We start from the raw sequence: 26,052 nt of genomic DNA on the forward strand, positions 1-26,052 counted from the left end.
AATTGTGGCATTTATAGTATAATGAAATTATTTATAGACATAATATGTGATTAGTTTTCTATCCTGCTGGACATCATTAGCAGTCGTTAATTTGTTTCAAGCGGCTTTTACGGTTGTCTGTTTTTCTGTTATTTGTAATTCATCTTGTTTATGTAGTTTATGTAATTTGTTGTGTTGAAAAAGGAAAAGATTTGACATGTTTGTTGACCGGATGGATAACCAGTCTATATTTAGTTGTTTAATTTTCTTATTTTTCTACTATTCAAAAGACTTTCTTTCTTTTATTATTGGTTTTTTAGTCAAAGAAGAAGAAAATAGAAGAGATTTTACACTTTGCTGACTGGATAATGAAACTAGTAATAATTGTTTACAGTTTTACTTTTCAAAAAACTTTCTTTCTTAGAAAAAATTTGACAATTTGAAATGAGATGGATTAATTACTAGTCGATGTGTAATTTTGTTCACTTTTCTATTTTTCTTATATTTTTGTTTGTTCTGTATATTTTTGTTATTTTTCAAATGAAATTGTCTTCAGTATTTGTTTTGACCATTATATGAAAAAGCTGTATGGTGGTTACAAATCAAAAATTTGAATTTTCTAAAAATTACCCTATTGTGATTCGTCGTTGGGGTAGACTTCTCCGTAGTCCACTTGCCAATTGTGCACTACTCTGGCTATTACATTTAAGCTTAAAACTCTGATTTAATTAATGAGTGCACAATTGATAGATTTTCACAACTGATCTTTTCAGTCACCGTCGCCCTCTGTTTGTTAGCTTCCCAAGTGGACTACTGACTTTGCCTTGAGAGTTAGGCCAATTTCTGGCCTAACTAAAATTGGTGATGATGTAATGCATCTTTAAAAATGAATCTGGCTTGTGATTGGTCGCCCAGATCTCGTTATTGTTTAAATCCTCCCGACGCGTACTGGTACCATTATAACTATACATGGTACACAACTATCTAGCAGGCATGAGACTGCACTTTCCTAAAAAAACCTGAAAAAACTGAAAATGCGCGTGAAATTGGGCAAAAAGTACCAAAAACAGGCTGAAATTAAATAAAGTTATGGAAATTTTGACTATAAAAAAAACTGAATTCAGTTTTTAAACTGAAAATTCTCATGCCTGATCTAGGGAATGCGGCGCTTTTGTGCTGGTGGATGAACGTATGCATCTAGCGCGTATTGTACCACCATGCTTAGTCTTGTGGTTAGATTTTATTGATAAACAAGTATGATTGACAGTGTGTGCGTCCCGGGGTAAAGTTTTGCTTTAAAGTGAAAGTCCATAGTCGGTTTTTCGGATAATAGACTGGCAGATTAGAATTAGAATTGTTCAGTATTGAAGTGTCATTATAATTATGCCATTATGATATGTTGCATTCAATAATATAAGCCTACGTAGGGCCTATACTTTACTTTTACTGTCACAAATATAATTATATAGCCTAAACTTTTTCATAACCATTTTATACTAGTATTTTGATGTAGGCCTACTAAATATCAGTATAATTTCGAGTTCAACTGAATGCGTTCATCATGATTAATAACATTTTATTTATCAAAAATCGACTATGGCATAGTCTATCGTTGGGGAGGAAAAACCTATGTATTTGTGGCCCTTGAACATGTTTAAAACAAAACGGCCAAGAGGTTACAATTGAGGTTTTGCATTATTCATGTTCTGGGGCCAAAAAAAATAATACAAACTTTCAGTGGGAGATGGGTTTGATATGAAACCTGAAAATAAGGTTTTGCTTGTATTATTTTTTTCTAGATAGCATATTATTATACTGTAATAGTCAGAGAATTTCCTAGAAATTACCCAGTTTCCTTAGATCATGACATCCAAATTACGAGTGGCGAGCGCATAGCGTGAGCATCGAGCACGTTAGCGCGAAACCTATGCGTCAGCTTGGCTCAGGCATGTCATTACTGGCTATAAAATACTTGACTGGGTGGGATTATGTCATGACTCTAAAACTAGAGCTAAGAATATTCCATGAATCCCCAGTGGAAAGTATGTGACAAAGTACATGCATTATCCATGCTTTACCGGTGTCATATCCACTAATTTTCCATGGTCGATTGAGTGGTGTGTGTTAAACCGTTAACATGATTATATATTGCTTGCTTTATTTTTAGACATATCAACTAAGCATACAAAATGCTGTCTTGGAGACAGCCTGAGGATGTAGAAAAGGGCTTTTGTCTTAATAAAGTTGTTGCTCTTTTCATGTATCACCCCCCAAAATGGGGTTTTACTATTTTTTGCTCTTTTTATGTTGAAATAATCATTTATAAATTTTTTTTGAATAAAATCCGGAAATCTGGAAAACCAGAATAAAAATGGATATCCATTAAAAACACAATACTTACATCCCTGGAAAAGACTTTGCAGACCGCATTGGGCATCACCAATGGCTACAGTTTGGCCACATCTAGTACGTATGTGTTACACTGCGTACGTGTTTGCGGGCAAACAAGGACACACACAAGATTTTTCACCCTAAACTGCGGACTTACTTCCAACCGAGGACAGTCCGCAATCTCAAACTGCTGCAAAAGACCTCAAATGCATGCTAAATGCTTTATAACGCTATTTGCCTGAAACCGAGGACCACTCGTGTAAAAACTACCGTCCGCAGAAACTGTCGTGTAAAAACTACACAAAAAAATCCGCCATTTTAGTCCATGGTTAGGCGATGAAAACATCATACACACATCCTCGGTTAGATAGCAAAACACAATGTCCTCGGTTGGCGACAAACACACACGGGGGGTGGGGGTGGCTGTGTATGGCCTGTTTTGATATTGGGAAAATGTTCACACCAATTGCTAAGTTACTCACCTTGAAATACCATCCCACCAGATGGCTGAACACAAAAATATCCCACTTATCCTGAAATATAAAACAAAACACAACATAAACCAATTATAAAAGATTGGAAAAGTCTGGACTGTGATATTTGTGCATTATTTCAAAAGTTAAAATAATGCAAGGAGAAAGATCCTATTCCTAAGAAAAAAGAATAAATTTAATACAAAATGTACTATTCCAATGATCTAAAGTTCTCCTTAGACCTGGTATTGTTTACAACTGGGATCATCTATTATCAAAAAGACCTAAAATTTTTAGGCCTTTTGGGAAAAAATGTATATCTTCTATACGAAAGGTCAAAATTTTCAGATGATGGACGTTTTCCTCCCATACAAGTACATTATCAGTAGATATATAACGCTTTACCTCAAGGACTGTATAATGTCAAAAATATCAGTTTTTAATAATTTGCCATAAAATTTGTATTATATCACAAATTTCAAAAAAATCAAAATGATTTGATATCAGAAGGATATTCCTCATATTTAGAATGCAATTTGATCGTCTGATGTGCTCCCATATCCAACAAAAAATACTGTGTAGACATTGCTATCTGATTCCTTAAACTTATTCCTAATGAAAATTTCCAGCTTCACCAGTTACCCAAGTGTGGTTTGGGCCACCCTCTTTGTAATTTTGTCCAAATTTGGGTGCTATAAAATAATGTCTCACCCAAAAGTTGTGAAAGTGTCCCCCTGGGTGGTTTGGGTCTGGATCGTATAGTCTACACTCCTCGGCATATGACTGCTCCGGTAGAGGTTTGCCTAATTCTGAATCCAGATATGACATCAGCTTACGAGAATCGTCTGCCGTCTGCAATGATGGAATGAAAAAAAGGTATAAAATATGATGGTTTAACACTTCGTGTAAATTGTAGACAGAGAAACAACGACAAGTTATACAGCAAAATGCTATATGAATATACACATGTACAGATCCCCCCATTTGACAGTGCATATCACCGGTGGATCCAGGACTACTTCCCCCAGGGTGCTGTAAAGTTAGTGACCAAAAGGGGGGTCCAGGGGGTTGGCCCCCTGTTAGTGGTCCAGAGGGCAGCACCCCTGGCGGAGGTTGCAAGGGTGCAGCGCCCCCTTGCCTAGGGAAATTTTGCATTTCTGAACTCAATTTGTGCGATTTGGTGCATACTTTTTTGGTACATTCAGATTCTCTCTTTCTTTCTTTTCTCTCTCTCTCCCTTTTTTTTTTTTTGCGATTCATACCCTGGTGTGCTGCAGCCATCAAAGCACCCCCTGGATGGGCAAAGTATCTTCCTTTGTCGTGCTATAGTATGGGTCTTTTAATACATAATTTGAATAACTAATAGTTAAAACTATTAGTTATTCAAATTATGTATTTGAAGAAATCCTTTTTAGATGGAAAAACAGAAAAATCCTTTTGATATCATCATGACAGTAGCTGCAGCTAGAAAGGGAGGGTTCCCGGGACCTAAGTTCTTAACCCACCACCGCCCTGTCCCAGTAGACAGAAAGAACTGACAAACCTGGACTTGATAATGCTGTGTAGTTCAAGCCAGGTAGCAGCCACACCCAACCATGGTTTTCAATCTCAACAAAATGTAAAGCCAATGAAAATTCAGCCTATGGCCCAAGAAAACTATACCTTTCAGGTATTTATTCTCAATTTGAGTCATTGGGTCACCTTCTTTCATGCTCCAGATATCATGGTTAAACATCAGAAATATTACAAAAACATTCCCCTGACATATTTTAATTAAAATGCATAACAGCACACATTCAGATTTCACAATTACAGCAGCAATTATGCCCCAGTGTGTGTATTTTGGCCCCAGTGTTTTTCCGCTGCGGAAAACAGCGAGAAGAATAACAATGCCTGGAACAAAACTTTCATTTGAGCTGAAAATTGCAAAACTGAAATTGCAGCATCAGTCGCAATGGAAGAAACAGATATGAAAATATTGGACTATATGGGATGTGTGCTGATAATAAACTGCTCAAACTGCTCATGTATCCTGTCCTACACCAAAACCTGATCTTGTTATGACAATTTTATTGATACGGTCATGTGCAGAATCTTGTTATCTCCAATTTGATACCAAATTTGCTACCAAACACTCAAAAGTGACAAAGATTGATATCAGTTTATGGCATTTGGTGCATTTTCAAAAGTTGCAAATCAAAACTATGCATGCGGTCGAAATTGCTTAGCGCGACAATTTAGTCCAAGCTTGCTTGCCCACGATGGCCCCTGTCGACTATCCCAAGTGCGCGCTTTATTCAATTGTTAATTTAAAACACATGGATTGCTACAGTGCTTTACTGATGAATACCAGGGCATGATGCGATCGATATGACCTAGCGGTTGCTTCGGGCTATGCCAATGGTCGCGCTCTGCTTTACCTCTACAGGTCCGTGTGGTCCGATTTTAATTTCCAACTTTTGAAAATGCACCAAATTTCATTTACTGGTATCAATCTCTCTGAATTTAGAGTGTTTGGTAGCAAATTTGGTATCAAATTGGAGCTAACAAGATTCTGCACACATCCTTATCAATTAAATTGTCATAACAAGATCAGGTTTTGCTGTAGGACAGGTTACATGACTGCGGAATTTTTTATTTTTTTTAACCGGACTTTTTGCTGCATTTGTAATGTGTACACATGCCCCAACATACACAAATTAAATGGAATCGGCCAAATTTGCCGTTTGTCCAGTCAACAGGGCAATTTCAACATAAGCTGTATTACAACATTAAGTCCACCCCATAGAATTCCACATTCAAAACAAAAGAGCCATATTATCTTTCAAATTACCTTGTTCTTTCGACTTTCCTGACAGTTAATATTATACTTCAGCATTTACATGTAGGGTAGAGATTAACAAAATTAAAATCTGGTGGAAATTGTACATTATCGCTTTTAAAAGCTGTTTTACTCAAATGTATATTTGACTAAATTTATCAACCTGTATGCCCATTGACCATATTATAGGTTAGTTTAACTCCCATGCTAAAAGGGCTTTTTGGTGCTGGGAAATGAAAGAACTGAAAGAAAGTTTTAAAGGAAGATGAACCAAGAAGTTCTTTGTTTCCCTGAGGGTTCAAATCCCAAACCTCTCGGGTGGTAAGCATGCCGTCGGCGAACAGGGTGTTTTGCTGGCCCAACCACAGAAACTGTGAATATGACTGAAAGGAAGTTTTAAAGGAAGATGAACCAAGAAGTTCTTTGTTTCCCTGGGGTTTCAAATCCCAAACCTCTTGAGTGCTACTGCTAAGCATGCTGTCAGTGAACAGGGTGTTTTGCTGGCCCAAAAACAGAAACTGTGCATATGACTTAGGGTGATTGCACATTGAATTGCATCATTGCATCACATGGGATGCTTATATGCACACAGTGGATTCGTTTTGTAAGATTTTGCAGCATTATGGTTAATGTAGGCCTCAAAGAAGGGAAATAGAGGTTGATTAACCCTAATGCTGAAAGGGCTTTTGAGTGCTGGGAAAGGAAAGAGTGAAGTTTTATAGGAAGAAGTTGTTGGTTTCCCTCAGGATTTTAACCCCAAACCCATCGGGTGCCAAGCACGCCATCGGCAACCTATAGCCACGGGACACGGGTGCTTCGCTGGCCTGGCAAACAAAATCGTGCATATACGACTTGCAATGATTGGATCACAAGGGATGCATGCATGCACATGAAATTTATTTTGTAAATTTGTGTAAGATTTTGTTATATTAGGGTATTAACAAACTACATATAATATATTCAGATCTCTGGATGGACCTCTTCACGACATAACACAAGTAAGGCCCCCACCATCCCATGCCAGCAGCATCCACTGATAACCATGATAAAATCATTACAAGAAGATAACTAAGTTTAATTGGTTTCAGTCTGTGACAGTCAATTACAGCTCACTAGTGGCATATGTTTTAAACCAGCGGAGGCAACCAACTGGCCGTGTCACTTCAACTTTTTCATCTTTTGATATTACATGTGTAAGTGTCTGCTCTATTAGTAATATGTATGCTTTTATATCAATTGGTGACCTACATGTAGTAGATAGGTATAAGCTGTGGTGGAAGCCTCAAACAAAATCCCATGATGCAACAGGATTTGCAATCCCATCATGCCATTGTGTGACTAGAAAGCCTACGCAAAATACATTGCAGGTATCCAGACTGCAATGCATTGTGGACTTGTTGTTTTCACTTGACCATGGAAGAAATTTATTTGAGTTGCTCCAATTAGTTTTATATTGTACATATTTGCATACATTTTGTGTTAGTCTGGTGAAATAAAGAGAGGCGCTACTATTGACTGTCTTTAGAATGGGAGCAACTTCTCTTCCTTTGCTTGTAAGCTTTCATATTCGCCCTTTGCAAAAGCCTTCTGTCCCGTTGCTAGAAAAGCTTTTGGCGCGTTGATACGGATCTGCCATCTTGCTGCCAAAACGAGGTTCTCCTGCAAACGCATGCGCAAAATGTGCATTTTAGTTTCTTGCACTTTTCTAGCAACGCGGCAGAAGGCTTTTGCAAAGCGTACACGGTAATTAAAGCATGTGCTTGACAGGCGTACGCACACACAACAAGCCCTTTGAGAGTAGAATCTCGTTTTGAGATGACCGTGCGATCGTTGAAAAGGCTATTAAAGTTCACTGTTTCCCAGGAAAATGGTGAAACAGTAACATAAGTAGGTATAAATTTCACTTTGAGAGAGCATGGATAGTCTTACAATTAAGGTCTGGTTTTCCCCTACGCCACCCAATATGCCCTACATTAGCATGCACATGTAGGACTACAACTGATCAGTGAGACTCGCACATCCAAATTATGTGACTTCTCTGGAGAACATTTTACAAAAACATTTCTATTGAAAAAGGTAATAATGCCTAGATTAACAACTGGCAACAGTTGATATTTTAATAAAAGCATGTATGACATACAGTCCTTATTAACAAAATCATGCAAGTCCCAGACATGAAGTATGGCACAATTAAAATGATATAAAAGTTCATATGATGTAAATGTCAAATTCAAACACAGCATGCACTGTGGTTGGTTATTAATTACTGTGTGTTGTACATGGAGTGCTTTCCATGTTGATCCAAGTTCATATTGTTTTAAAGTTTGATGTCAAGAAAGTTTAAGTTCTTGATAACGACTCTGCCTCATCACACGCAATTATTTTTTTAAATTTAGAGGTCAAGGATCCATGTTTAGAAACATATAGGCCTACATGATGCGATCAAGCAAAATCAGTCGGAAGTTGGAAATATTGATTTTAAGATATAGTCAAACAAAGGAAATAATTTCAACTCTTTCCTATTGTTTTGGAAACCCTTCAACTGCTCACATCTTTGAAACAATTTGTCCAATTTCAATGGGATTTTCTGCAAAACATAGTAGCAGATAATTAAGTACCGTATTGGTCCGAGTATAGTCCCACCCGTTTTTTATGTGAAAATTTTTCACAATTGGGGGTGGGATTATACTCAATTTCAAAAAAAAAAAGTTTTTTTTTCTGGTTTTCAAAATGCATTCAAATTCAATGCATTTTGAAATCATTAATAGAGTATGACATGAATACAAATTATCAATTTTCATATTAAAAATACAAAATATCTTGAATTTTTTTTTTTTTTTTTTTTTTTTTTTAGGTCAACCATGAATGATCCTAGCATCTAGGTCTAGGTCCAGGGACACTCCAAAACCGAAAAAAACTTAATGAATAAACTTAAAAAAAAAAAAATGGGGGTGGGATTATACTCGAGCATGGGACTATACTCGGACGAATACGGTAATTTGGTCATATGTGTTTCATTTCACATAACAACGTATCTGCTACATGGTGTCATCTGCATGAAAACAACAAACACCTTTTCACATAGCAGTGTATGTGTTGCCATATATGTGTCAATTTGCGATTATCACCATTTCACATAGTGACGTATCTGCAAGTCGTATTGCTTAAAATTGAAAGTTTTTCGTTTCACATTATGATGCATTGGTTTCTTTAGTGTATAAATAAAGTGAATTATATTTGACCAAAATCCCAGTACATTAATTTTATGAATGTATTCTTTGTATTGAAACGGCTTTCTTTCAACCAGATGGTATATTTTATGGGAACAGAGACAACAAATTATTTCAGTCAAATTTAAAATGCATTTTCCTTGTATACATTGATAATCGGTATTTTGTCAGACACTATTATGTGAAACAGACGGCGATATATGCAGGGACATGAATATATTCCAGACCTGACAACAAACTTTATGACTAAATCTTACAATGTGGTGAGGTAGTAGTACATGTAATATGTACCATAAAGTTAAAGTTAAATCCTTCCCAAGCCTTTTCGCCCATTGGGCGCGCCTATCTCCGCTTTCATAACCCTAGGCCACATGTCTGCAAGCAGAAAAGCTACAGTAGGGGGTTAGTCCACTGGTAGCCATGTGTTTAACTTTCCCTACTCCATTCTTTCAAAGCCGAACGCCTGGCAAGAAGGCAGTAGGTACCATTTTTAAAGCCTTTGGTATGGCCCGGCCGGGGTTCGAACCCGCGACCTCCCGATCGTGAGGCGGACGCCACAGTATGTACCATGCAAGTTGTAAATTGTTCACCAAAATCCAACGTTTGAAATAAGGCGCATCCTTGCGTCAAATACCAGTGAAAGTAGGCGCAGAACCGCAAATTTCCTACGGTACGGGTCCGCGTAACCCGTTAAAAATTGAACAAAGCAAAGAGCAGTGTAGTTTGTTGTTCCACTGGACTATCTGGTTCATATAATATACGTCCAGCTCCCTGAGTACACTTTCATTTTAGTTTCCCATCAAGTTTTAACCCGGGTTTCAATTTTCTACAATCTACATTTTATACCATGATCGCCATAGCTAATTCTCTCTCATATTATTTTCACAACAATGCATATGTACCACATGATGTCCGCATCTACATAAATGTATCGTCATTCCCCGCCATGATAGCCTCAACTACAGGCAGATTTCACTCCTGTCATCATGATTGTTTCTATAGTCTACACCAACATTTAATACTTCATACATGTAATAGTCGGACCCTTGAAATTTCAAAAGCAAGGGTCCGGGCGGACCCTTGAAAATTGGTGAGGACCTTTTAAATTTAGGCCTGCCAAAATCTGTTTAGTACACATGTCTATTAAGCTTTATACTATCTCTGCCACCAATGTGGTATTAAAAACTAGATGGACCGCGGTTCTCGGATGTCGCGGTTTTCGACGCACAGCGTCGACCGTGATGCCTCCACCAAAGGGAGTGATGTGGAATTCACAAGTTGATACAAAGCTTCAAGCCTAAAAGAGGAGACTGAATTTGACCTTAGATGACACCTGGATGACCCCAAAACAACCTTTCAATGACTCCTGGGTGACCCTAAAATGACCGCCCAACAATTTGGCTCTAAATGTTGACTGTACCCACCAAGTTTCATGCCCATATAGTAATTATACTAATTTGACCTCAGATGACCCCTGGTGACCCCAAAATGACCTTCCAAAAATTTGGCTCTAAATGTTAACTGTACCCACCAAGTTTCATGCCCATACGATAGTTTTTACTAATTTGACCTCAGATGACCCCGGTGACCCCAAAATGACCTTCCAAAAAAATGGTTCTAAATGTTGACTGTACCCACCAAGTTTCATGCCCATACGACAGATTTTACTAATTTGACCTCAGATGACCCCTGGATGACCTCAGATGACCGAAATGACCTTCCAAAAATTTGGCTCTGAATATTGACAGTACCCACCAAATTTCATGCCCATACGACAGTTTTTACTAATTTGACCTCAGATGACCCCTGGGTGACCCCAGATGACCCCAAAATGACCTTCCAAAAATTTGGCTCTAAATGTTGACTGTACCTACCAAGTTTCATGGCCATATGACTATTTTTGCTAATTTGACCTCAGATGACCCCTGCATGACCTCAGGAGACCTTGACCCACTAACCAATATAAACTTGTTCTGTCTGGGGTCAAGATGCACCCACCCACCAAGTTTGAGGAACGTGCGACCCCAGTCTCCGAGAAAAGAGGTAAATAAGGAAAATGGGCCCTGTGACCTCAAATGACCTTTTACCTCAGTATATGACCTTGAACCTCACCCAAAAAAAAAGTAGCCAGAGTTTTTGACCATGACCCACCTATCCTGAAAATCTGAAGTCAATCCGCCCATCCATGCCGAGATATCGCATCCGGACGGAAGCACGAAAGCTCGGAAGGACGGAAGGACGGACATTGCAAAAACAGTATGCCTCGCGGTGGAGGCATAAAAACACCTAGACTTTGATCCACAAGCCTCAGCACACTTTACAGGTTGTCGATGACCACTACGGCCCCACATGATTCCATAAACCATTAAACAACAATACAGGGACTTTGCTGCTTCAAGAGCGCACACCCTAGACATTCCAGAGTGCACACCCTAGACATTCTAGACATAGCATACTCACCTGGAATAGTATAAAAACAAGAGCTAATTCATAGACTATACTAAGACATAGAAATAGCCTCCAAAATGCTGGATGTGGACGCACCATGGGACCATCTTTAGCCTGGGTCATACCAAACAAGCAGAAGGCAAGCACACAGGCACCAAGTCCTCTGCAAAAGAAACAGAAAAGAGGAAGAAAAACAGTCAAGTACAGTCAGGTGCAGGTTTTTTTTTTAATTGTGAAACAAATTGAATTATACATTTTTGTTTTTAAATTGCTAGCACCTATATTCTTTCTTTCTTTTTTTTTTTTTTTTTCACTTTTTCAAACCATTGAAAACAATTTTTGGGTCTACAACTTTCTTCCATCGGCCAAAAATATTTCCGTCGGTACATTTACAAGTTGTCTTTGATCTTTAAAGTTTATCTTTGACACACTTGAATCACTGGGGGCGGGGGCAATCATGTATAAAAGTTGTATAAACACCCTAAGTGAGGAATTGGTTTGAAATTGCCCTAAACAATATACATTGTGTGTGTCGGTATGAGTGTCATTCAGTGACTGTGATATCGGTAAGTTGTAAAAACGCCCGGAAACCACTATTTTGTGCCAAATAATTCGATAAATTATGTCATCACTATAAACTGAAGGGACATGTGTCCCCCGCCCCCAGTTTTGTCAAAAAGTTGGGGGGAACCCAATAGGGGGGAAATTAGCTATTATGGCGAGCGAAGCGAGCCAAAAATATTAGAACAGTCAAGGGAATCGAGACCTGTGCCCCCGACTTTTAAAAACCTGTGCACGCTAAGTACTGTTTCTTTCACATGGTTGCTTACAACTTATGTGCATGAGTGCACAGCCCCCCCAAGAAATCACCCACTCCATATAAATATCATCCCTTTGCTTGGATTTCACCATTAATTTTACAGCATATGATCTATACGGTAGCAAAACGTGTAAAAATGATTTTGCATGGAAGTTGCGCAGGAACATTTGCCTGATCGTAACACATATTTAATGAATCTATAGATGTATCCAATACATTATATATACACCAGGCACAAAAAGAAACTCGTCAGTTATAGTCATCCTTGCTGTTCAACAACCTGATCATTTTGGATTATTTTGAAATATACTTTATGTTTTAAAATTGGACTTTGCTTTCTCATTTGACACCCTGTTCATGACAATTGAGCAAGAATTGACTAAGATATGTGCCGCCAAACCTTCAAACCCCAAAATCAAAAGTTGCACTGAATTTTAACGATTCAATTGTGCCTGTTTTATTGTGTGCCTTATTGATTAGCCCATGGTGCTTGTGTGCAATACAACGATGCGTTCCCATTAAAAATCGTTGAAATTGCAACTTTTGTGCAATACAACGATGCGTTCCCATTGAAAATCGTTGAAATTGCAACAGTTTGGAGGTGTATATCTTTGGTCAATTCTTGTTCGATTGTCACGAACAGGGTGTCAAATGAGAAAGCAAAGTCCAATTAACAAAATGTATATTTTAGAATAGTCCAAAATTATCAAGTTGTTGAACAGCAAGGATGACTATAACTGACGAGTTTCTTTCTGTGCCTGGTGTATATAAGAAAGCGTTCACAAGAAATTGTGGTCATATCAATATTCAATAAATCACTATTATTGCAATAATACCATCTGGACAAGATGTATTGAACGGATATGGATTTATTGATTTGTCCTTATAAGGCCGTAGCAAAATGTTTATAATATGTATTGATTTTTTATGTATTGATACAACAGTGTTACACTTTTTTCTCTCTCACATTATATTTTCTGCTTTTATTACATTATATATTAATAATTATAATAAAAGTATTGGGCCCCTCCTTTTAAGGCCAATTCAACAAAAATATATAAAATGTGTTTTTAAAAAAGCAATTGTTGGAAGAATTGTCTGATTACCATGAAAATATGTCATTTACTTACTTTTTCAAATTTCATGAAAATAATAAAAGTTTTGGAGAAAATGAAAAGGGATGCGGGCAGGTGACCGAAAACTTGGAATCAACTTTCATTAGCCTTATATAAGTATGGATTTTCTTTTTGGTGTTACATTTATGCAATACCTCATGTTGCACTGTTGTAGCGTACAATCCATAAAACAGTACATGTGAAAGCATTGGCTTCACACCTGCATACACATTTTTATAGGCATTTATATCCAAGCATTCCATGAAATGAAATCCCTTTTCACTGTGATTTTGCATATTCACTTCAGCGGTTAAGTGGAATGATTGATTCTCTCATCTTAAAAGCTATGAGGGGGTATCAAAAAGTTTTAGAAATCGCCCAGAAGTGAAAGAGCTATATCAATGAAATTTTGTCAGTGTAATCACTGGTCCTTATGTACACTATGGTGCAAAAATGGTCTCATAAGTATGTTTACTTTTTTTACAGGCGACGCTAGATGCTAATAACCTGCTGCCCCATCAGTTACTGCGCATAAAGTGCAAGATTGAGAAAATTGAGGCAAGCAGCGTCATTAAGATCCTGCATTTTAAGGGTTGCAGTACCTAGACATGCTAGAAAATCGATGATGAAATGAAAGTTATCTTCGGTGGTGATTGTGATATTGTCACTGTTGCTTTTTGGAAAATGAATTTTTATTTCATCACAGATTTTTAGGCACTGTAACCCTTAAAATGGAACTTAATCATGCTACATGCCTCAATTTTCTCCATTTTGCTGGTTATGCGGTTACATAGGCAGGTACTGACATCTAGCGCCTGTAAAAAAAGTAAACATTCTTATGAGACCATTTTTGCATCATAGTGTACATAAGGACCAGTGATTGCACTGACAAAATTTCATTGATATAGCTCTTTCACTTCTGGGCAATTTCTAAAACTTTTTGATACCCCCTCCTATATTCATTCATGTGTCGGTGACGAAACCGTAATGGAACACACAAATTATTAATGTACCCAAAATAGCTCATAAAAGGTTGACTAGTAAGTAATCGTTTGGTTGTATTTGCTCCACTGTCAATCCAATAACATAGTTTTGTATTGCCAATATTTCTTCTTGAGCAAAAGCGTTCAACATTGATTTCCAACTCTCCCATTCCACACGCACATGCAAATATAATTCTAAACTTTTCTTCAGGTTTTCACTATACTCCCCCCCAATCTCCAATGAAAGAGCGAGAATAGGCACTCTGTTCACTGTTACTATACAGGTTCGCCTCCTTTACCTTTACCTTAATTTGTTGTTGGGCCAAATATTTCAACCATTTTATAACGATTTTTGGCCCATGGACCATGACTGGGACCAAAAAACTCAATAAATGGTCAAATAGGAGTGAAAACCTCTTTCCTTTGCTTCGTGCAAGGCCCTGCCCCAACTCTGGCAAATCCTATGCCATACAGGTTAAGGCTGGCATTTTCATTACATTACCCGGGCAGGAAATACCCTGCTAGGATCATTCATGGTTGACCTAAAAAAAAAAAAAATTTGCACAATGTTTTGTGTTTTTAATATGAAAATTGAGACTTTGTTTTCATGTCATACTCTATTAATGATATCAAAATTCAATGCATTTTGATATGATGCGCCGGGTCAACAGGGACTGCCTTTTGAGGAGAATGAGAGCAATCGCTCTTTACTGCTCTCCTTAAATCTGATCTAGGAGGGTGATTTTTAGCTCTCCTTAGTTGACCATTCTCTCCTTACATTCTATTGCAAATGCCTTTAAACAGCTCTCCTTGAAGGCTCCAGAAGAGCTATTTTTATGCTATCCTGCAAATTCCAAAAGACAGTCCCTGCGTCAAAGTTAAATTTGGAATTCTAAAATCTTTCGGAAAAAACCTGTGATACGGATTTCTTACCTCTTTGTATTGAAGGCAGTGTCATCTTTTTGGTCTTCTATGAGTGATACGAACAGGAAACAGATGATCATAAAGGCTAGCACAGTCAGCGAATGGGCCCTCCTGTGTACAAACAAACAAAAATACAACCGATATGAAGATCAGAGGAAACAGACAATCATAGAGGATACTCAGGATAGTACAGTCACTGAAATGACCCTCCTGCATATAATAAACAATACTGATATCAGCAGTATATACTTCAACAATACTGATATCAGCAACTGGTATGGTAGAAAGATATTTCATCAATACTGATATCAGCAGTAGATAGCTATTTCATCAATATGGATATCAGCAGTAGATACTATATATACTTCATCAATACTGATATCAGCAGTAGATAGCTATTTTAGCAATACTGATATCATCAGTTGATAACTATTTCATCAATACTGATATCAGCAGTAGATAACTATTTCATCAATACTGATAATCAGCAACTGGTAGAAAGATATTTCATCAATACTGATATCAGCAGTAGATAGCTATTTCATCAATATGGATATCAGTAGTAGATACTATAGATACTTCATCAATATGGATATCAGTAGTAGATACTATAGATACTTCATCAATACTGATATCAGCAGTAGATAGCTATTTTAGCAATACTGATATCAACAGTAGATAACTATTTCATCAATACTGATATCAGCAGTAGATAACTATTTCATCAATACTGATAATCAGCAACTGGTAGAAAGATATTTCACCAATAAGGATAACAGTAGTAGATAGCTACATCATCAATACTGATATCAGCAGTAGATAGATACTTCATCAATACTGATATCAGCAGTAGATAGCTATTTCATCAATACTGATATCAGCAGTAGATAGCTATTTCATCAATACTGATATCAACAGTAGATAGCTACTTCATCAATACTGATATCAGCAGTAGATAGCTATTTCATCAATACTGATATCAGCAGTAGATAGATACTTCATCAATACTGATATCAGCAGTAGATAGATACTTCATCAATACTGATATCAGCAGTAGATAGCTATTTCATCAATACTGATATCAGCAGTAGATGGCTATTTCATCAATACTGATCAGCAGTAGATAGCTACTTCATCAATACTGATATCAGCAGTAGATAACTATTTCATCAATACTGATAATCAGCAACTGGTAGAAAGATATTTCATCAATAAGGATATCAGCAGTAGATAGCTATTTCATCAATACTGATATCAGCAGTAGATATATACTTCATCAATACTGATATCAGCAGTAGATGGCTATTTCATCAATACTGATATCAGCAGTAGATAGCTACTTCATCAATACTGATATCAGCAATAGATAGCTATTTCATCAATACTGATATCAGCAGTAGATAGATACTTCATCAATACTGATATCAGCAATAGATAGCTATTTCATCAATACTGATATCAGCAGTAGATAGCTATTTCATCAATACTGATAATCAGCAACTGGTAGAAAGATATTTCATCAATAAGGATAACAGTAGTAGATAGCTACTTCATCAATACTGATATCAGCAGTAGATGGCTACTTTGTCAATACTAATATCAGCAGTAGATAGATACTTCATCAATACTGATATCAGCAGTAGATAGCTACTTCATCAATACTGATATCAGCAGTAGATATATACTTCATCAATACTGATATCAGCAGTAGATAGCTATTTCATCAATACTGATAATCAGCAACTGGTAGAAAGATATTTCATCAATACTGATATCAGCAGTAGATAGCTATTTCATCAATAAGGATATCAACAGTAGATAGCTACTTCATCAATACTGATATCAGCAGTAGATAGCTACATCATCAATACTGATATCAGCAGTAGATATATACTTCATCAATACTGATATCAGCAGTAGATAGCTATTTCATCAATACGGATATCAGCAGTAGATAGCTACATCATCAATACTGATATCAGCAGTAGATATATACTTCATCAATACTGATATCAGCAGTAGATAGCTATTTCATCAATACTGATATCAACAGTAGATAGCTACTTCATCAATACTGATATCAGCAGTAGATAGCTATTTCATCAATACGGATATCAGCAGTAGATAGCTACATCATCAATACTGATATCAGCAGTAGATATATACTTCATCAATACTGATATCAGCAGTAGATAGCTATTTCATCAATACTGATATCAACAGTAGATAGCTACTTCATCAATTCTGATATCAGCAGTAGATATATACTTCATCAATACTGATATCAGCAGTATATAGCTATTTCATCAATACTGATATCAACAGTAGATAGCTACTTCATCAATACTGATATCAGCAGTAGATAGCTATTTCATCAATACGGATATCAGCAGTAGATAGCTACATCATCAATACTGATATCAGCAGTAGATATATACTTCATCAATACTGATATCAGCAGTAGATAGCTATTTCATCAATACTGATATCAACAGTAGATAGCTACTTCATCAATACTGATATCAGCAGTAGATAGCTATTTCATCAATACGGATATCAGCAGTAGATAGCTACATCATCAATACTGATATCAGCAGTAGATATATACTTCATCAATACTGATATCAGCAGTAGATAGCTATTTCATCAATACTGATATCAACAGTAGATAGCTACTTCATCAATACTGATATCAGCAGTAGATAGCTATTTCATCAATACGGATATCAGCAGTAGATAGCTACATCATCAATACTGATATCAGCAGTAGATATATACTTCATCAATACTGATATCAGCAGTAGATAGCTATTTCATCAATACTGATATCAGCAGTAGATAGATACTTCATCAATACTGATATCAGCAGTAGATGGCTACTTTGTCAATACTAATATCAGCAGTAGATAGATACTTCATCAATACTGATATCAGCAGTAGATAGATACTTCATCAATACTGATATCAGCAGTAGATAGCTACTTCATCAATACTGATATCAGCAGTAGATAGATACTTCATCAATACTGATATCAGCAGTAGAGAGCTACTTCATCAATACTGATATCAGCAGTAGATAGCTACTTCATCAATACTGATATCAGCAATAGATAGCTACTTCATCAAAACTGATAGCTGCTACTTCATCAATATGATATCAGCAGTAGATAGATACTTCATCAATACTGATATCAGCAGTAGATAGCTACTTCATCAATACTGATATCAGCAATAGATAGCTATTTCATCAATACTGATATCAGCAGTAGATAGATACTTCATCAATACTGATATCAGCAGTAGATATATACTTCATCAATACTGATATCAGCAGTAGATGGCTATTTCATCAATACTGATATCAGCAGTAGATAGCTACTTCATCAATACTGATATCAGCAATAGATAGCTATTTCATCAATACTGATATCAGCAGTAGATAGATACTTCATCAATACTGATATCAGCAATAGATAGCTATTTCATCAATACTGATATCAGCAGTAGATAGCTATTTCATCAATACTGATAATCAGCAACTGGTAGAAAGATATTTCATCAATAAGGATAACAGCAGTAGATAGCTATTTCATCAATACTGATATCAACAGTAGATAGCTACTTCATCAATACTGATATCAGCAGTAGATAGCTATTTCATCAATACGGATATCAGCAGTAGATAGCTACATCATCAATACTGATATCAGCAGTAGATATATACTTCATCAATACTGATATCAGCAGTAGATAGCTATTTCATCAATACTGATATCAACAGTAGATAGCTACTTCATCAATACTGATATCAGCAGTAGATAGCTATTTCATCAATACGGATATCAGCAGTAGATAGCTACATCATCAATACTGATATCAGCAGTAGATATATACTTCATCAATACTGATATCAGCAGTAGATAGCTATTTCATCAATACGGATATCAGCAGTAGATAGCTACATCATCAATACTGATATCAGCAGTATATAGATACTTCATCAATACTGATATCAGCAGTAGATAGCTATTTCATCAATACTGATATCAGCAGTAGATAGCTATTTCATCAATACTGATATCAGCAGTAGATAGCTACATCATCAATACTGATATCAGCAGTAGATGGCTACTTTGTCAATACTAATATCAGCAGTAGATAGATACTTCATCAATACTGATATCAGCAGTAGATAGATACTTCATCAATACTGATATCAACAGTAGATAGCTACTTCATCAATACTGATATCAGCAGTAGATATATACTTCATCAATACTGATATCAGCAGTATATAGCTATTTCATCAATACTGATATCAACAGTAGATAGCTACTTCATCAATACTGATATCAGCAGTAGATAGCTATTTCATCAATACGGATATCAGCAGTAGATAGCTACATCATCAATACTGATATCAGCAGTAGATATATACTTCATCAATACTGATATCAGCAGTAGATAGCTATTTCATCAATACTGATATCAACAGTAGATAGCTACTTCATCAATACTGATATCAGCAGTAGATAGCTATTTCATCAATACGGATATCAGCAGTAGATAGCTACATCATCAATACTGATATCAGCAGTAGATATATACTTCATCAATACTGATATCAGCAGTAGATAGCTATTTCATCAATACTGATATCAACAGTAGATAGCTACTTCATCAATACTGATATCAGCAGTAGATAGCTATTTCATCAATACGGATATCAGCAGTAGATAGCTACATCATCAATACTGATATCAGCAGTAGATATATACTTCATCAATACTGATATCAGCAGTAGATAGCTATTTCATCAATACTGATATCAGCAGTAGATAGATACTTCATCAATACTGATATCAGCAGTAGATGGCTACTTTGTCAATACTAATATCAGCAGTAGATAGATACTTCATCAATACTGATATCAGCAGTAGATAGATACTTCATCAATACTGATATCAGCAGTAGATAGCTACTTCATCAATACTGATATCAGCAGTAGATAGATACTTCATCAATACTGATATCAGCAGTAGATAGCTACTTCATCAATACTGATATCAGCAGTAGATAGCTACTTCATCAATACTGATATCAGCAATAGATAGCTACTTCATCAATACTGATATCAGCAGTAGATAGCTACTTCATCAATACTGATATCAGCAGTAGATAGATACTTCATCAATACTGATATCAGCAGTAGATAGCTACTTCATCAATACTGATATCAGCAATAGATAGCTATTTCATCAATACTGATATCAGCAGTAGATAGATACTTCATCAATACTGATATCAGCAGTAGATATATACTTCATCAATACTGATATCAGCAGTAGATGGCTATTTCATCAATACTGATATCAGCAGTAGATAGCTACTTCATCAATACTGATATCAGCAATAGATAGCTATTTCATCAATACTGATATCAGCAGTAGATAGATACTTCATCAATACTGATATCAGCAATAGATAGCTATTTCATCAATACTGATATCAGCAGTAGATAGCTATTTCATCAATACTGATAATCAGCAACTGGTAGAAAGATATTTCATCAATAAGGATAACAGCAGTAGATAGCTATTTCATCAATACTGATATCAACAGTAGATAGCTACTTCATCAATACTGATATCAGCAGTAGATAGCTATTTCATCAATACGGATATCAGCAGTAGATAGCTACATCATCAATACTGATATCAGCAGTAGATATATACTTCATCAATACTGATATCAGCAGTAGATAGCTATTTCATCAATACTGATATCAACAGTAGATAGCTACTTCATCAATACTGATATCAGCAGTAGATAGCTATTTCATCAATACGGATATCAGCAGTAGATAGCTACATCATCAATACTGATATCAGCAGTAGATATATACTTCATCAATACTGATATCAGCAGTAGATAGCTATTTCATCAATACGGATATCAGCAGTAGATAGCTACATCATCAATACTGATATCAGCAGTAGATAGATACTTCATCAATACTGATATCAGCAGTAGATAGCTATTTCATCAATACTGATATCAGCAGTAGATAGCTATTTCATCAATACTGATATCAGCAGTAGATAGCTACATCATCAATACTGATATCAGCAGTAGATGGCTACTTTGTCAATACTAATATCAGCAGTAGATAGATACTTCATCAATACTGATATCAGCAGTAGATAGATACTTCATCAATACTGATATCAGCAGTAGATAGATACTTCATCAATACTGATATCAGCAGTAGATGGCTACTTTGTCAATACTAATATCAGCAGTAGATAGATACTTCATCAATACTGATATCAGCAGTAGATAGATACTTCATCAATACTGATATCAGCAGTAGATAGCTACTTCATCAATACTGATATCAGCAGTAGATAGATACTTCATCAATACTGATATCAGCAGTAGATAGCTACTTCATCAATACTGATATCAGCAGTAGATAGCTACTTCATCAATACTGATATCAGCAATAGATAGCTACTTCATCAATACTGATATCAGCAGTAGATAGATACTTCATCAATACTGATATCAGCAGTAGATAGATACTTCATCAATACTGATATCAGCAATAGATAGCTACTTCATCAATACTGATATCAGCAGTAGATAGATACTTCATCAATACTGATATCAGCAGTAGATAGATACTTCATCAATACTGATATCAGCAGTATATAGCTACTTCATCAATACTGATATCAGCAGTAGATAGCTACTTCATCAATACTGATATCAGCAATAGATAGCTACTTCATCAATACTGATATCAGCAGTAGATAGATACTTCATCAATACTGATATCAGCAGTAGATAGATACTTCATCAATACTGATATCAGCAATAGATAGCTACTTCATCAATACTGATATCAGCAGTAGATAGATACTTCATCAATACTGATATCAGCAGTAGATCGATACTTCATCAATATGGATATCAGCAGTAGATAGCTATTTCATCAATACTGATATCAGCAGTAGATAGATACTTCATCAATATGGATATCAGCAATAGATAGCTACTTCATCAATACTGATATCAGCAGTAGATAGCTACTTCATCAATACTGATATCAGCAGTAGATAGCTGCTTCATCAATAATGATATCAGCAGTAGATAGCTATTTCATCAATACTGATATCAGCAGTAGATAGATACTTCATCAATACTGATATCAGCAGTAGATAGCTATTTCATCAATACTGATATCAGCAGTAGATAGCTACATCATCAATACTGATATCAGCAATAGATAGCTATTTCATCAATACTGATATCAGCAGTAGATAGATACTTCATCAATACTGATATCAGCAGTAGATAGATACTTCATCAATACTGATATCAGCAGTAGATGGCTACTTTGTCAATACTAATATCAGCAGTAGATAGATACTTCATCAATACTGATATCAGCAGTAGATAGATACTTCATCAATACTGATATCAGCAGTAGATAGCTACTTCATCAATACTGATATCAGCAGTAGATAGATACTTCATCAATACTGATATCAGCAGTAGATAGCTACTTCATCAATACTGATATCAGCAGTAGATAGCTACTTCATCAATACTGATATCAGCAATAGATAGCTACTTCATCAATACTGATATCAGCAGTAGATAGATACTTCATTAATACTGATATCAGCAGTAGATAGATACTTCATCAATACTGATATCAGCTATAGATAGATAGCTACTTCATCAATACTGATATCAGCAGTAGATAGATACTTCATCAATACTGATATCAGCAGTAGATAGCTACTTCATCAATACTGATATCAGCAGTAGATAGCTACTTCATCAATACTGATATCAGCAATAGATAGCTACTTCATCAATACTGATATCAGCAGTAGATAGATACTTCATCAATACTGATATCAGCAGTAGATAGATACTTCATCAATACTGATATCAGCAATAGATAGCTACTTCATCAATACTGATATCAGCAGTAGATAGATACTTCATCAATACTGATATCAGCAGTAGATAGCTAGATAGCTATTTCATCAATACTGATATCAGCAGTAGATAGATACTTCATCAATATGGATATCAGCAATAGATAGCTACTTCATCAATACTGATATCAGCAGTAGATAGCTACTTCATCAATACTGATATCAGCAGTAGATAGCTGCTTCATCAATAATGATATCAGCAGTAGATAGCTATTTCATCAATACTGATATCAGCAGTAGATAGATACTTCATCAATACTGATATCAGCAGTAGATAGCTATTTCATCAATACTGATATCAGCAGTAGATAGCTACATCATCAATACTGATATCAGCAATAGATAGCTATTTCATCAATACTGATATCAGCAGTAGATAGATACTTCATCAATACTGATATCAGCAGTAGATATATACTTCATCAATACTGATATCAGCAATAGATAGCTATTTCATCAATACTGATATCAGCAGTAGATAGATACTTCATCAATACTGATATCAGCAGTAGATATATACTTCATCAATACTGATATCAACAGTAGATAGCTACTTCATCAATACTGATATCAGCAATAGATAGCTATTTCATCAATACTGATATCAGCAGTAGATAGATACTTCATCAATACTGATATCAGCTCTTACATAGCTTCTTCATCATTACTAATATCAAAAGAAATGCCTTTATTATAGCTACTTCGTTAACACTGATATCTGCAATAGAAAGATGTTGCAGAGGGAATTTCTGGGGAGTCCAGGGGTTATAATTAATGAGATGTTTTAAACATTCTAAACATAATACCACAGGTAATATTCATTAAAGCAATAATGTTTGATTTGTTTTCACTAATCACATTATCCCCTTTTAATTTCGAGCCAAACAAATGAGGTATAACGAAGAAAATTGCGATTTCATTCCAGCGCCTACAATGCGTGTACTACGCTCGCCGATCGTAACATGTAATACGGCACGGATCATCGCACTCGTCGTGTGTACACATAAGCTGACACATCCATGGGAGATGTTAGCAAACACTCGATCGATGAACTCTGAATAAACAGGGTCGACCTGGTTTTAATATAAAAAGTTAAATTTTACTGTTATTAAAGCACTTCAGGCTTAGTCTTTTACATGGTATTTTTGTACATCACTGGTCAAAAAGTTATGCAAAAATTATGCAAAGAGTAGAAATCCCGAGTAAAATTGAGGGCGTCGCTGTGAAGCAAATCACACATTATGGCTTTAAGAGAATCATGCAACTGGGAAAGGAGATTAAATTCATGCATTTGTTCCACTCTTTTATAAATAAATCTGAATTTGAATTATCAGGGAAAAAAATAAAAACAAAATTTATAAGTGATCTGATGATCGAAGAAGAAATATATCATCATAAACAACTTCAATGAATAGGGCCCTAAAACAAACTTTTAAAAGCACATTTAAAAGTCTAAATGAGATAAATGAGATGTTATAACCTTTGAACATTTTTAACATACTAGAAGCCCATTGCAATCATTCAAATTTATACAGTGCAGCACTGTAGTGGGGCCAGTTCAATTTCTTGAACCCTTGTCTAAATTAATGTCACATACTTATGGACCATTTTGTCACCAAATACAAAATTTGTGTGTTAGCAAACAACAGGACTGTCCATTGGACTGCCATGTCTTGGTTTCAATTTTTGCCAACAGGATCATAGCATTACTAAAGGATATTCTAAAATTTAGATGTTGCAGAAAAGTCTTGTGGCTTCTCCTTTATTTGACTTTGTTGTATAAGATGTATACTGCACCAATAAAGTATCCTTACACTTGGAAAAATAATCACAATTTAAAAACTGAACAATATTGGGGTAGATTTGTTTTTTTAATAGATGCACTATCTAATCCTGCACATTATGACACCACATTGAATCCAATGTGACCTCTAGAAGTAAAGTTACAAGCAATTGAATAGACGAGGGTTCAGTTTTAAAAGTGACAAACTGGCCTATATACAAGGCGCAAAAAGATTCCAACAAGCGAAACAAAGAGACAACACAGTTTCTTCAATAAAGCGTTATTTAAAGCAGTTTTTATTTCAGTTTTTAGTTCTCTATATTTTTCATAACTTTCATTTTATTTGTCAGTTCTTTTGTTTCAGTTTTCTTTTGTTCCTTTTGTTTAAAATTAAAGCCAAACTCATAAATTAGCCATTCACCACTTTCAAACCAGATGTCTAGTCTGTGGAGTTTTGAATAGGCCAGTTTGTCACTTTTAAAACTGGACCTTCGCTTAATCAAATGCTTGTAACTTTGCTTCTTGAAGTCACATTGGATTCAATGTGGTGTCATAATGTGCAGGATGAGGTAGTGCATCTATTAAAAAAACAAATTTACCCCAATATTGTTCAGTTTGGAAATTGTGATTATTTGTGACGTGTCATGTCAAAAGGAGACACTTTTGGGCAGGATCGTAAATGGAGATATAGCCAAAAATCTGCCGGTGGGTGATTTTTTAACAATTTCGGTTTCTTGCGAATTTGTGATGTTATTAATGTTAAAAATATTGTCTGATAGTTTCAGACAGGAATATAACTGGCATCTTGTATTTTTTGAGACATTTTTCAAGTTAATTCCTACTTTCAACATTGTCAATAATATTTTTAAAGGCCGATATCTCAATTTCCAATTTCATAATACCATAACTTCCTAACTCAATATCTTCGCTTAGGAATGTCCGATTTCATTGGGGAAAACGGCGTTAGGAGCAAAATATCTCTATATTTATGATATGTAAAAACCTCAAAATTCATAACCTGCCCAAAAGTGTCTCCTTTTGACATGACACGTCACATTTTTCCAAGTGTA

The 26,052-nt window shown here is 35.7% G+C and overlaps 1 protein-coding gene across 1 annotated transcript in view; it reads right to left on the reverse strand.

The window, feature by feature from the left end:
• Positions 1–26,052, reverse strand: part of LOC140168315 (phosphatidylserine synthase 2-like) — a 130,673-nt gene that overhangs the window by 76,662 nt on the left and 27,959 nt on the right. Inside the window, 4 exon segments of the mRNA XM_072191677.1 lie at positions 2,853–2,903; positions 3,555–3,695; positions 11,355–11,505; positions 15,194–15,295. Of these exon segments, the coding sequence (XP_072047778.1) occupies positions 2,853–2,903; positions 3,555–3,695; positions 11,355–11,505; positions 15,194–15,295 (445 nt within the window).

Source organism: Amphiura filiformis, chromosome 13 (assembly GCF_039555335.1).
Source record: "Amphiura filiformis chromosome 13, Afil_fr2py, whole genome shotgun sequence".
NCBI lineage: Eukaryota > Metazoa > Echinodermata > Ophiuroidea > Amphilepidida > Amphiuridae > Amphiura > Amphiura filiformis.